The 15,452-nt window shown below is 32.6% G+C and overlaps 1 protein-coding gene across 2 annotated transcripts in view; it reads left to right on the top strand.

Moving 5' to 3' along the window:
• Nucleotides 1-15,134, top strand: part of cv-2 (crossveinless 2) — a 67,575-nt gene extending 52,441 nt beyond the window's left edge. For both annotated transcript variants that reach the window (XM_068773767.1, XM_068773766.1), the window contains exons 4-8: nucleotides 2,167-2,437; nucleotides 8,759-8,968; nucleotides 10,179-10,429; nucleotides 10,788-11,917; nucleotides 12,755-15,134. In XM_068773767.1, coding sequence (XP_068629868.1) covers nucleotides 2,167-2,437; nucleotides 8,759-8,968; nucleotides 10,179-10,429; nucleotides 10,788-11,873 — 1,818 coding nt within the window. In that variant the 3' untranslated portion in view covers nucleotides 11,874-11,917; nucleotides 12,755-15,134. The remainder of the gene's footprint in view (nucleotides 1-2,166; nucleotides 2,438-8,758; nucleotides 8,969-10,178; nucleotides 10,430-10,787; nucleotides 11,918-12,754) is intronic.
• The last annotated feature ends 318 nt before the right edge of the window (nucleotides 15,135-15,452 follow it).

The following is a 15,452-nucleotide window of genomic DNA, read 5'->3' as shown; positions in this document are numbered from 1 at the left end:
TTGAAAATGATTTTTAATTATCGTCAAATAAAAAACAAGGTAAGTAACACCTCATAAAAGTAGTAGCATATAAGGAAAATAAATTCACTATAATATTATACGTTATAACCGGTACGAGAACCTAAATAAATTACTTGAATCAATAGAACATGAATAATAACATTTTAAAAGTGCACTATATTACTTTAGTTTTTAACAGGTACATAATTTTATATTATTATATTGAATCTGAATGATGACGTTATTAAAATTTCTCTGGTTCTCTGGACCCTACTAAATTAATATTGAATAAATTTGAAAGATATTTTAGTTTCAACTTAATAGATAATAGAATTTATTAATGCAAACTGTCAATCATTTAGTACGATTTTCGTTGTATATTCCGTTTCGTAAAATCTTATAAAATTAAAGTTAAAAAAATGTGACGTGTAGTTTTAATATGTAACTTTTAATTAATAATGTATAAAATAGTATAAACTTGCTCTACAAGATGTATATTTAAGTATGTAAAAATATTTTTATATGACAGTAAATAACCAGAAATGTAGAGCGTTCAAAAAATTCACTACACTACTAAGTATTATTTTGGAAATCATTTTGTAAAATAAATTCCCGCGCAAACAATGATTGAAAAAACAAACAAACTTGATTTCTAAAGTTTGAACGGGAGCTTCCCTTGGAAATTTACAACTGTACCGGATTTGTGCTTAACCTGGATTTCTGTCTTCGTCTTAGTCGTTTCTTCACGACTGAGGGTCGTCACATGTCCGTCTCCGCTATTTTTGTCAGGATTTTTTTCCTATAGTCGTATAGAGTAGTACTACACGCTTATTTAATTGCGTCAGCAGACCCACATGGTCTACTGATGCAATTTAAAACGCGATCTCTGATTCTTTTACTTTTTACATTGCCGATAACTATAAACCTCTTCAGTTCTACCGTGCACAGCAAAGTTTTTTAGCGATTCAGCGCATAAAAATTGTAAATATTCAAATAATTTATAATAATTTTTTACAGTAACTAAACTCAGGGTTCTTAGAGAGCCCCGGCTCGGACAATTACATTATTTATGCAATTCATGATTTGACACTTGTATGTGGAATCGTTACGCGTTAGCTAAAAGCCGCAAGTAGTTTAGGACTACAAGATAAACTATTTGACAAAACATTAGCGTGGTCCTGTTAACAATAATTGTTTATTTGAACTTCTGCGTGGTTAAAAAGGTTGCACTTATAAATATAGTGTCACAAACAATATATACGAGTATTTAATATGATGCACAAATTTTACATCGAAGTAACAATTACATTGCGTCGTGATTGTTTAAATAACTGAAGGTGAAACAACAAATCGCTATACCCAGTATAAACGAAAGAAAGAATTCTGAAGTAATCGATCTCAATTATACAATTAAATATGATTTTTTAAAGAATCTGGTAAACGGTTTTAACAACGAATCATCATCAGATAACAATTTCTGTCACTACGAACTGCTAATGGAAGGCAATAGATATAATAATATTAGGACTTCATTTAATTTCACCTCTGTTGGTTTTAAATTCAAATCCAAAAATTATTCATTCAAAGTACGACGGCTTACATCTTTTATTGACGTCAAGGTTAGCCTGCCGCCTGTTCTGATTGTGTTCTTTACTGTCTGAACTTCACTGTCTGCTTAGTGCCTCAGACCCCCGAAAGGAAACTTCTGCTTTGAAAGTGTCGAACGCCATCATCAAATTATCAGGGAAATTTGTGAAAGCAATAACGCTAGGAGAATTGGAGGAAGAAACTCCAGCTGTATTTCCATAAACAGAATTACTACCTCTGTATTATGATATTTCTAAAAACATAACGGTAAAATTCGGTAGAAGTCCGCAATCGGATTTTACGTTTTCCCACTTACAAGGGGATTGAAGGTATGCATAAAAAAGAGATGTGTCATAACTAAAGCTCCTATAGGTATAAAACTTGGCCATAATGTATTTTTGGCATATTGAAATAGCCAAGAATGAATTTTTTGAAATTACATCTACAAAAGGCAATGCGGGCCACGCCAAGCGTTCAGGGAACAGCTAGAAGTTAATAAGTGAAATCCTGCTTTGTGTTCTAATAAAAAAGCACTCGTTTTCACTGTGTTGTTAAATGGTTTTGTTTTTTGCTTTATAGAACGGATTCGTCGAGTGTCGGAGCGGCGTGGATGAGTGCGGACCTATGGACGACTGCGCGGTGGTAATGCCTCGGGAGGGATGTTGCGCGCGATGCAAAGGCTGCTGGTACAACGGTACGGAGCACGCCTCCCATACCGAGTGGGGAGAGGCTGGTCGTCTGCTGCGCTGCGAAGCCGGCGTGGTCACCATCTCAAGACCGGAATGTTACGCGCCGTGCGACCGTCCGCGACACCAGCGACACACGCACTACAATTGCCCTGTTTGTGACGGTAATTTTTATTTTTATATTTTTATATATATTTTCACTTCGATGATGATGTTGTGATGATCTTATATAAAGTACTCATATACCTATGAGTTATTTAATTTATATTGTGAAAAAAGTAAATAAAAAACGACTTTCGAAGTAAACAAATAACATTAACAAAATGTTTTTTTTTTTTAATTCTGTTACTTGTTCCTAAAAGTAAAAACTCATCAAAATGTCCTATTTCACGCTGCATCTTCCCACCGAGAGTACTTTATCTCAGACCATTATAATTGCTATGCGCCGGCGCAGTCTTGTCTCGAAGAGCGCCCACCCAGACTCATGCGCGCCAAAAAAAAAAACTCAACCATCCCACATAAAAGCAAACAAAAGCCGACATGCGAACTTAATAAAACAAAGAGACCTATAATTTACCACCGCTTTTGTACTTTAACGAGTTTATTAATTCAATATCAAATTATAGTAATCTCAGGGATAGCCATTCGAGTCGCAATAAAAAAATCATTGGTACATTCCGTTTTATCATTTTATTGCTTTTAATGTTCCAAATTCGTTCGTCATTCTTTAATTGTTTAGGTTTTATAACCTAAACAATGTAGGCGAAGCACGAAGATTGCTGTAACATAAATTCCATAGTAGATTACTTAGCATTTCGGCATGCTTACTTATTATACAATATTATATTATTATTTTATCCATTTATTATACTATTCGATCCAAGAATATTACACTGATTGAGTGTAGAATTAAATGTTGTGGATGCTCACTCAGAAAGCTGAATTTGTCATGGACTCCGTGTAAATATATATTTGAAAAGAGTAACCGTTTAGTTTCTCTCCGGTTCTGAGCAGAATTGCTTTCCGTGTGGATGGTAGCTCTCTATAGGTTTGAATAAAGAATATTTTGATTTTGATTTATTAGTTAATTATTTTTTGTTACTACTATCAAAACACTAGTCTAATATTTTTTTTAGTCTATACAGAAGCCAGAAATGTTCATGCTAGCAGGTTAGCAATAGCTATAAAAAACTTAAGGTCAATAATTACATGTATATAAGTTGTTTACAATTGTTGTGTAGGATTTATTGTTATTACAGGATTAATATTAGTACTATCCGTCCTATTTTAAGTGTGAGTTGACACGTTCAACAAAATATAGCTTCAACAAAACATAGGCAATAGCTTATAACTATTAAGACATCGTCGCTCTTTTTATTCCATTACTCTAAATATATCATATATGTCTGGTCAGCGAAACTCTAATCTTATTTATAAATTATGAATCACATTACCAAAATAACAGCAGAATTAAAATATTTTACCTTTTTTAACATGGAAACAACAGGTAAATTTGTCTCCGGTCTACATTTTTCCTCGTAACAGTCTTGCAAATGGTTGTCTGGAAGAATTGTCGTTTGCGATAAGACCGCCCTTTGTTTTTTGTCTTTTGCATATTTCATTCGATTTCTATTTCTATTCTTTATGAATGTACAATAAACAGTAAATAAATAAAATTCTTCATTGATGTTTGTCCATTAAATAAAACGAGAAACATAGCACAACACCATACTTCCAAAAATATTTGATTATTGATTATTGTTATTATTGTGAGTCACAGAATACAAGTTTACTTTGCAATAATTCGTTGTCATGTATATGTCGTAAATATTAAATACCTTTGAATATTAAATCGAATACCGGACTACATTTCCACAGTACATGTTTATTTAAAACATGAATACAGAAAGTAGAATTAGATACGGTTTATTGAATGCAACAGTAATTTGAATTTAAAACTATTATATATCGAGAAAGTATAAGTTAAGTATTTGGTATTCGTGAAAGCGTGAAAGGTAAATAACTTTTTAATATATTAGTATCGAGCATTTCGTTAATTATCATAACTTCGCCGGCGGATGACCACCCAAGCGGTTCAATATTTCGTGACCAAAGAACCTTTAGGTACAAAACATAGAAGACCAAAGGTACGATATCTGTCTTGATACAATCCGATGTCTTATTATGTTCTTGGGGTTCATTAAAATTATATATCTGTGGTGTTCGAAAAATCTCCCACGGAGTTGCGTCTCTATTATTGACCATAAATCAAAAAGTTAACAACCTACTTAAAAGGTTGAGGCGGGTGGGTTTTTGTCTGGTGCTCAAAGCGGCCGACGTCTGCTTGGCTGCGGGAACGTTGAGGTGTGCCCTGTGTTTGTTTGTTTTAACATCCCAACGGTGCATTAGATTTTTTTGCTCCTTTTGAAATCTGTTTTTATACGATTGAATTCTTATCAGTGTCCGATAACCTTTTTATTTTGAGAGCGAGTATAATAATGTACATCATTTTGCTGCAGGCGTTCGTCTCTTTTAGGCCTGCACGTTTTCGGAATACTAATTCTGATATCTCTAGACACAAAATTCGTAATAAAATATAAGTGGTGTATGATGAAATGTTAAAGTTTCGTTTGACTTCGGCATTTGACTCATCAAAATTCTTAGGATGTCTCGAGTGGCATCGTTATTATCGAGCATGGCAGCGAAGACAACCTAAGAAATTGAAATAATTAGCCAGTGATGTACGTAATGTACGTGCTGCGAATACCGTAGTGAGTTATGTAACCGCTTTTTTGAATGGAGAACATTTTGGTGCTTGTTTAAATAAATTTTAATGCGTTTATTGCCGGAGCCTAATTATATTTTGTCACTCAATTCTTTCATTTCATTAAATGGTTAGTGTATTTGGTACAGGGATAATAAACCTTTTTTTAAGCAATCTTGGCCATGACCTCACGGGTTGAATAAAAATTGGGTAATAATGAATTAGGTGGTAATTAATAAATCAAATCCTTGAAAACTATGAAATTATAGATTATTGAATTATTTATTGTAATGAAAAATGAATTTATTCAAGACAATTTATTGACCTAATTAAAACAGTTGAAATTTTATATTCATCTAAATATTATATTATAGTTTAATCATGGTTAATATTTTCATATGGAAATTTTCTACCTCGAATGCACTTTCCATCCGTAAGTGACGATAATAAATTTATTATATGAATATTTACAAGAAAAAACATTTAACTGTTTCCTAAAAAGTGTATAAAATGAAGTAAAAACAGATGGCAAACTGCAAAAGTCTGCGGGCAGAAGTTTAAATATAGATGGTTTTGATTAAATGTATGTTACTAGCATTGCAGACAAAAAATATATTGAATTACTCAGAATTGACCTGAAATTTATCTAATCCGAGAGTTCATCACGTTCACTTTGCATCTTAGCTGTAATGTTTATTCGATGACGCAGCAAAAATTCTCACAGGCACCGTGCGGACTGGTGATGAATACTTCATTGTTTGTCTACAAAAGGCCTGTGAGCTTTGTTTAGTTTGTTTGTTAGTCTTCTGTAGTTTTACGACAGACACTTGACTGTCTTCATTGTCACAATTATGCGTCCACTGTTGCAACCATTATAGGGTTGTCAATCTTTACATAAATTTTGATTACTAAACTATATATTTATAGGCGTAGATAGAACACGAATCAAAACTGCAAAAAACAAATCTTTTTTTTTTAATTATAAATTTATTATAATAGTAATTTTAACATATTGTTTTAATTGTAAAGCGTAAATTTTAAAAATACTTACTAATTGTATATTTATTAAACGTTAAATGATGGTAGATCGGAGTCAGCCCTATATTTGCGTCGAACTCCACGTATCTTGAATGTTCATGCCTATTGAATGAAACTTATTAACAATACAGTACACTTACGAACAGGTTATATGTCTTCCAGTTCCATTATATTCAAACGTACTTCTCGGTATTTCAAACTACCAGCTATAAAAGCTTTTTGATTGCGAAACAATTGTTATTGTGAGCGAGTCATTGTCATTGCATTGTGTATATAGATGATACTTACGTACAACAATATAAATTATATCATTGTGTGTATAAGATTAATGTAATCAGTATTGAGTTACATTTTTCTCGCAATGATTGTCACAGATAAACAAAAAATTACTTATCATTAATATACTTATTAAACAAAAATATTCGTATTAAAGTAAGACTGCGGTTAAATCTTCTATTTTATTTCCTTGTTGTTACAGTTACAGAACTTGGTTCGGTTTTTGTATATAATGCTTAAAAAATAAAAATTTTCTTAATAATTTTCAACAAATAGCATATGTATAAATATGATATAGATGTTACAGCTTATATTAAAATACTTATCTGTTTAACTAAATTATTTTACTTATTACTTGAACTTGCAGTAACTGATAATTCTATTTCTTTATAGATTATTAATTTATATGTCTATGCATAAGACATTACGCCTATAATTAATATTATGCTATTTCGTAATAATTACTTACTCTACAGTACTGTATTTTACTTTGACTTATCAACGGTAGAATGACAAATTTATCATCATAATCAGCTGTATGTCGATCTCTTTCGGACATAGGTCTCAACTTTTAATTTTAAGTTGAACCTTTGAAATCGTTAAAACTTTGTACTTTAAATATTTTTAGTCTGTTATATTTCTACTATAAAATTTAATCTATACATTGTAACTATCTCTGAAGTAACTTTTACGCATCTTTATCTATAAGGCTGCTACAACCGAAAATGTTGTTAGTGGTTATCAGTTTAGAGTTAGGTCAGGTTAATTAAATCATCGTCTTTATGTCAGTCGATGAAAGGCATAGGTTTCCCCCATATATCGCCTCAATGACCGGTCTCTGAGCTGATTAATAGTGTATTCGCGACCTTGACTATCGTGTGACTTGTAGGAAGACTTAAATAAATTTAAGTAGTGAGGTAACGTTAAAATTTGGTTCATAAAATTATACAATTTGTTTTTCTGAAGATAGGGCTACATTCGCTGCGGTGGGTGCAACGTGTGCGGCCGATCGCGTCTCTACGTCATTTATTAGGTCCTGATTGATTCATCGTCCACTCGCGCTAATTTATAGAGTTTGTGCTTTGTCACAAAGCCGCCAACAATCGACTTATTCGGCAGACAATGGCTCGCGTTCCAATATTTATTTTTATTCTCATTCCAAGACTTTTTATTCTCTTTCATTCATTATTGAAACAAAAATCTCCTTCTTTTTAAAATACATATTTATCGTTGAAGGAAGGAAATAAGTTACTGAATATACAATGAACGAATAAAAAGTAAATTGAATAATTAACTGTCGACCTTTTATCGATATTTTTATAAAGAGTAATTTTAATGGTAAATTTTATGGTATACTAATAAACATAAAAAGATAATTTTAATTACTTTTTAATCTCGACTATATGCGCAGCTAAAAGTTTAAATTCTTTTTGTCAACTGATTATATTCAGAAAATGTTTATTTCAATAAAAACAATGTTCAGTTAGTATTATATTGTTCTTCTTTTTAAATATACATAAACAGTTTTTACTCCTCGATATATTGCAAGCAAATTTTCAATTATATCTCTCAATAATAAAAAAATAGCCGAATTATTTGAGCCACTCTTCAATTTTACGCTTCCTCACACATTAAGGATAATTTTCATTTCAAAGCTTTTAAGGTTTAATAAAATTAGGATTTGTTCTTTATCGCTTTTCAAAAATCAAATTTATTGCAAATAATAAATAATCCACATAAACATAGATAAACAATCTTTGAGAATTTCTGCACATATATTATAATCTTTATCTAAATAGAATACTTCCTGACTGCTATGCTTGTTCCGCACTGCACCACTGGGTATAATTTTTTAAAATCCATTCAAAATGATTCTGGAATAGTTTTTTTTTATACCAATATGAGCTTTAGTTTATAAAGACAATATTTTTCAATGTACTTTTCTGAACTTCTTTTGTGAGTAAATCTTTTCTCGGTTTATCTTTACTCGGCGAAAGGAACAGAAATTTCAAGTTTTATATATTCTTTCAGAGATCGTAATGAGTTAGTACATAATTGGAAATTTAAGATATACTTTAGATTACTCTGATATATGTTATATTAATTTATTTTTTCTATTGGAATGCGATAGGCTAATAAATTTGTGCAATATATAGTCATCGGGAGCAGATAGTAAACAGTAATTAATTTTAATATGCAGTAATCTGAATTTTGGAGGCTTTTTAATACGATATTATCGTTGCGTTATTTATTTCTAAAACCATTAATGTTATATGGTACCATACCTACATATGGTGCCATATGGCAGCAAGTTACATAAGAATTCACCCATTTATAGCTTTTACAGTTATAACCAATCACCTGGTATCGACTACATTCATATAACTTGTCATTGTAATGTTTACAGAATGCGTGATCAACGGACAGCGCGTCGGCGAAGGACGTGACGTGCGTGTGCCGGAGGAGCCGTGCCTGTCATGTCGCTGCGTGCGCGGGACCTTGTCGTGCACGAAACGCGCATGCGCGGTGTTGCCATGCGCGCGCGCCCACCAACACACGCCTCCCGGCGAATGTTGCCCGCGCTGCTTGCATCCCACTGCAGACAAAATTTTACCGAGTATGTTCATCTTCATGTCAAACGATAGACACTTACCGCCAGGCATATGTCTGCCCCAAAGTAAAGGGGAGGGGTGTTTTAAACAATTGTATGTTTACTCAAAATTAGATTCTTCTTTGCTTTGTATTCATCATCATTTTGGTCGCAGTATATCTACTGCTGAATAGAGGCTTCTATTCAGCAGCAGATTAATGTTAAATTTTCATCTCCTTACTCCGGCGAGAGCGTGGTAGCTCGAACACCGTCCTAGTTGCTTCGATGCATAGATTGGACTCGGCCTGCTTACTGGATTTAGTTACATTCAGTCAAGTAGACTAGGCTTTTGTTGACGTTGCCTAGTAATGATGACTGTATGACGTGGATATTTGTCTACCCCTTAGATTTCCAATAGATTCGGTTCTGTTATCGGATGCGGCTTAAGAATGTCTTCTCTCCACTTTCCAACCTTCTTAGTTGTATACGATTGGCAGCTCAATATCGTCTCCAGGGAGTTGTTGTACGCTTCCTCTCAATGTTTCCTGCAATCTCTGCAAGGCACTTTGAGCGTATACGTATGTTGCGAACAGATTTCGTAATTCATCTTAAAGTTGAGCAAACTGTGAAGCTATTTTATCTGTTATTTTTTATGAATTTACTCTACCTTGGACAAAAATGTCTTCATAGCCCCGTATATCCTCGTATCTCCTTTGCATAACGTGGTTAAAGTATTTTAATGAATCTATTCACTCTACTACGGATAATAGGTCTCTCCATATCTCATCATTCGTTCGCATAACGTGGCTGAAGTATTTAAAAAAGTTGGGTAAACGATTGCCTTGATTGAGTTATTGAATTTTTTTGCATTATATCAAATTAAGCTCTAATATCTATTAGCTTCCTCTTTGATTATATAACCCTAGTTTTCAGGATAATCTAGTAATAGCATCCGGTCGCGTTGTCAGTCGTCGGACACTAGCTTAGATTGCTTTGCTTACTCGCTAAAGGTGTAAATGTCAACGGGGACTAATCATCGAATCATGATTTAAAAAAAAACGATCTTATTACTTATCTTACAACAGTATTGTTTTTTTACTATTACACTAATTCATGTAATTTCATCATCCGTATTACAGTTGTGGGAACTACAATAACATATTTAATAAGTACTATCGATACACGTTTTCTCAGTATTATACAAAACTCAATATGATATTAATATTTATTTTTATAGTTTCAGGTATTTCGATTCTGAAGCCATGTATAATCGGTAAAGAGTACCACGCACACCTTAGCCGGTTCCAAGTTGACCCGTGCACGGACTGCACCTGTATGAATGGCACCACGGTTTGCACTCGACACACGTGTCCTGTTCTCACATGCGGTGCCCGCGCGCTCCCTCCTCCTCCGGGAAAATGCTGCCCCGAATGTCCTCACGTTGAAGAAGCTAAAGCTGCTTGTGTTGTAGGTGGAATTACTTACCAGGTAAAAATAGGTGATACAAATTTTATAAATAGCATAAAAATATCAGCACAGCGGTTTTCCATTTTATTCCCAGGAATGATCAATGATTTTAGATGCGTAGGTAAATGTAATAATTGTTGTAGACGAAATGACTTTATTATCAAATAAGGAAGTGAAGCATTACAAGTACGAAATTAAAAATAAAAAAGTTTAAAACTATGTTGTTCACCAATATTGTTTTTTCAAAGATCACTTGATGAAAGTCCTCTTTTTATCCTTGCAATAAATATAAAATTTAACAATGCTACTATATTTCTATGATTTATTATCAAACGGGTAATAAGGATTTTATTTTAATTGTTATTTTTTATTTTTACAGGACGGTGAAACCTGGCAGTTGGATGCGTGTAAATCCTGTGAATGTCACGGAGGCGAACCGAGATGCGCTATGGAGCGATGTCCGACTTTATCGTGTCCTTCTGATCAAAATTTACGCCAACTTCCCGGTCAATGCTGTCCAAAATGTGTTGACATCGATGGAATTTGTACAGTGTTTGGTGACCCACACTATAAAACCTTCGATGGAAAATTCTACAGCTTCCAAGGATCTTGCAAATATCAATTAGTGTCCGATTGTGTCAATCACACTTTTTCGATTCGAATTTCGAATGACGCAAGGAATACCACACATTCCTCGTGGACCCGTACCGCGACGTTGCGCATCGGGTCAACGAAGATAAATATGGGACGGAAGATGCGCGTGAAAGTGAACGGCCAAAGAGTATCATTACCCCATAATATTAAAAAGGTTGCTGATATAATACGTAGCAACGGATCTGTTCTGTTAAAATCGGATATTGGTGTCCAACTTCTTTGGGACGGTGATGGATTTTTAGAAGTGACAGTATCCAGTGTGTACAAGGGTAAACTGTGTGGTTTATGTGGTAATTTTAATTCAGTGGCAAGGGATGATATGAAAACAAGGGACGGTAGACTGTTAAATGACGCTTGGCGTTTCGGTTCGTCGTGGCGCGTGGGCGGGCGGCGATCGTGTTCTCGTCCTTCAGAGCGTCCGAATATCAGTTCACGATGCCAACAATTTAAGTTGCTTAAGGCTCGTAGGCTATGTCGTGGTTTCGATCGTTACGAAGCGTTTGCGGATTGTGGTGGGAAGGTGAATCCGCATAACTATCGCGAGGCGTGCGTATTGGATGCCTGTAGTTGTGCTGGCAAGCGTTGTCACTGTGCTGCATATAGAGCGTATGCAAGAGAGTGCACGAGACTGGGGGCGGAGCCTCATGGGTGGGCTCGCGCGGCGTGGTGCGAAGGCCCGCCGCCCCCGTGGCTCGTTCGTGCACGGAAGGCATCTCCAGCTAAACCTACTAAGAAGACGTATTTAGATCCAGCTGTTATACCTAAGCCGAGTAACAACAGGACTCGTCCGCCACCACCTATTCTACATTAACACGAAGCTTTCACTAGTCAATTCTGTCTATGCAGCGAAGCTAGGTGAGTTGTTTCTTCCCTTTTACTTTTAAAAACGAGTGCCGTGTAATTCATACCTGCCGGGTCGTCCATGTGAGTGCGTTACTCAACATCACATTGTAATGTTGTAGTAAAATGCCCAGTACCACACTAAGTCTGAGAACAAGACCTCTAATTTCACCAACGTTTACGCTCCAAGGTTTGGCTATTGATTTAAGGGATCGGAGAACCTATTTAGACTATTTAAACAAGTGAAATCTTTATACAATCTTTGTAAGAATCCTCCCTATAATGCGGATTATAGGTTTCTCACATAGATGGATAGATTATTTTTGATTATAAATAAAATCAATTTTCAATTACAGTAATTGTCGTTCATTCGTGATATAATAAAGATTTTTATAAAGTGTTTGTAAAAGCGCAGGAGACAACTTTGTAATGAAATATAAATTCCTTTAATTATTGAAGTAGAAATTATTCGCTGTTTCCCCTGCATTTGGTATAATTTTATGTATTTATTTACAAATGACATCTATGTGTTTTTACATTCATTACATTCCAAGTAATTCTTTTTTAAACATTTAAGTCAGTTAAGATTTACGGCAATGAATAAATAAATTACAATGCAAATGACGGTTTGGAAAATTAAAACATACCAAATTTTTTATAACTCCACATTTTAGAAAGATCTAAAATATATAGGGATACGAATATTACTGTTTTATAAAAGTTTTCTGCATCATCAAAGTAATATTAACTGAGTAAAGATTTTAAGTAAGAATTATATATTCACTTATTAGTTTTTTTTTCTTTAAGGCGAGTTTATGCAAAAAAATATAATAATATTTCTTTTTGTTTCAGAGTATTAAAAATAGCACATTTGTTGCATCTAAAAGGTGTCAACGTTCAACTAGAAATTAAGATCTATTGACGTAATCAGTATTGATTTTAAAATTATGTTAATTAAAGATTACACGTAATAATTGTCGTAAAAACATCTGTATAGCTCATTATGGCCTCGCATTAATTCACATTCATGTGTTTTTAATCGATTTAAAGTTTTACTTACCAAATAAATCTCGAATTAGTTATGATAGAAAATGGAATCACTTTTTAAAACTTGTTAATAATTTCAAAATGTAATTTAGTATTTAGTCTAGCTGGGAAACATAGTTAATAACCTACGGGTTATATTGCACTAAGCGCATTTAAAGGCGTTAAAATATTGTTGAATACAATTCGTCCTACAATAGATATACGTGTTCATGTAAGTACTAGTTATTCGTAGTATATTATTTAGATTTGTATGAGACGTAAACATTCTATTTTCCCGTTATAATGACTATCTTGTATTGCATAAGGTTTACAGTCAAATGTTTCGTAACATTTACGTTGATTTATGTTATACACGTTAGGTCGCTTAAGCCATTGATAGTAATTTTTTCTATTCGTCATTATATAAGTAAGAGTTTGAACAAAATGTGATATAATCTTTGTTTATGACTACTTGGAAGGGGACGCTTTCGGTAAAGCATAGTTCAAATTGAGATCTCATCTATAGTTGTAACTTTTTACGAAATCTTAGATAAATCTAGCTATCTGAAGCCAAGATGCTAATTTGTGGAATCGTGTTATGAATGAAAAGTCATTTTTTTACATTAAAGATTGTATTTTATGTGAAAATAAATCATTACTGAGATTAAATGAAAAAATGATTTTGTTTTAACTAAATAGCACTAGGATACAAAAATAATAAAAGAAAAATTTGTGCTTGCTCGTATTAGTGCCATATATTATAAAATCAATGTGACATATTTTTTTACGTTGTAAAATCCCTTACTGGTACAATCTGGACTACACGTGAAAACCCTGCCATACAAAATATATTTTAAAAATTTGTACCTGCCTGGGTTTGTCTTAGTCCATCTTTCGTTTTATGATTTTCAAGTTACTATTTTTTATAAATTGACAAAAAATGTAACATAACGAATAACTTGTATATGAACATATACCGTTATAAAGTGAGTATTGTAAATAAAATTAATATTCTATAGTGTATAGTTAGTCGTATTACTTTGAATATTGTCCATTCAAAGTTTAGTTATGTTAATATAAGAAGCATTACCAATGAATTTTGATATTGACATTAAATTTTATGTTAATTGCAACACCGGCGACGCCACAATTAAATGTTAAATTTGTACGACGACGTGGTTGAGTTACCCTCTGAGGACTATTTGAATAAACACCGATATCCGTATAAGCCTAGCAAGTTTCATAAAGTATTAAAAGAAACTGTTTAGTATGCTACAATATTGCTTGTTCCTACAAAGAGGCATTTCATCTTAGTCCTAAGGAGTAAAAACACTTGTATCTAACATCATTAAAAATTATAGACGTTAATCAGAAAAATGTATACGGCCTGTTTATGATTTATTGTCGAATAAACCGTGTTACCCTTATCTTTAAAAAAAGAGTTTTGTGTTGTCTATGGAAATGCATGTCATAAGGTTTTATATTTGTGAATATTGTATGTGCCATCAAATCATATTGTGATTAACAACCTTCCTGTCTATATACATTTAAAATAAGAATTCAAAAATTGACAATTAATTTTGTGTTTCGATAAATAAAATATTAAAACGCCTTTTCGTGCAAGCTTGATAAATGAATAATATCTATATTTATTTTTATTGCTATTATAATGAAACTATATTTTTGATAAATAACTTTTTAATGATGTTAAAAAAATAAATCATTGAACCAAAAAAGATTAATACAGACTTTATTATTAGTAATAATTTAAGTACAATTTGAAATTAATTTCTTTTATAAAATGTTTAGACAATATGTATTTGTTATGTTCCAATACTCTATAATAGTTTTTAGAATATTCCATTAATATTCCGAAGTAAAATGTCGGCAAATAAAGTACCTAAAGACGGATTATGCATTTGGAGATATTACATTTTTAAAAAAGTAAAAAAACTTTTTTCTTTTTGAGGATAACTTTTCAATTTTATATAACTTATACGATAAAATGTACTTTGCGTATCCAAATTCCTGTCATCGAACAGATGTTCTCAATAATTCATTCCTTTCTTGATTAATTTGTATAATTATCTATAATAACTTATTTTTGTCTTTTCAAACTTGATATCTACTTATTTTGTATTTTTAAGACAGGTCTACGTTTTAAGTAGACTCTTAAGTTATTCAAAATATTGATTTTATATATTAAAATAAATACCGATGTCAATTGAAAGAATGTTTTATTTTTTAATATAGTTTACAAGCGCCAAAATGATTTATGACTTATAAGGATATACGTAAAATAATTCAAGTGATTATCATCATTATTTTAGCCGCAGTACATCACAACTAGACATAGGATGCATTGGATGCGGCTTGTATTAATCGTTTTGCGAATAAATAAACTAGTGATATATCGTTCATTTTTAAATCAAATTAATTATACATTTTTAAAATTAAAATAGAAATAAAAGATCGCTTAACACTCCTTAATTTTTTTTCGATCTTCGTGAATGTCATGAAAATT

The sequence above is a fragment of the Battus philenor genome, unplaced genomic scaffold (assembly GCF_028537555.1).
Source record: "Battus philenor isolate CCGP_79_NKW_IND1 unplaced genomic scaffold, ilBatPhil1.0.hap1 SCAF_6, whole genome shotgun sequence".
NCBI lineage: Eukaryota > Metazoa > Arthropoda > Insecta > Lepidoptera > Papilionidae > Battus > Battus philenor.
Note: the sequence above shows the minus strand (reverse complement) of the source record. Positions and strands in the feature narration are given on the sequence as shown.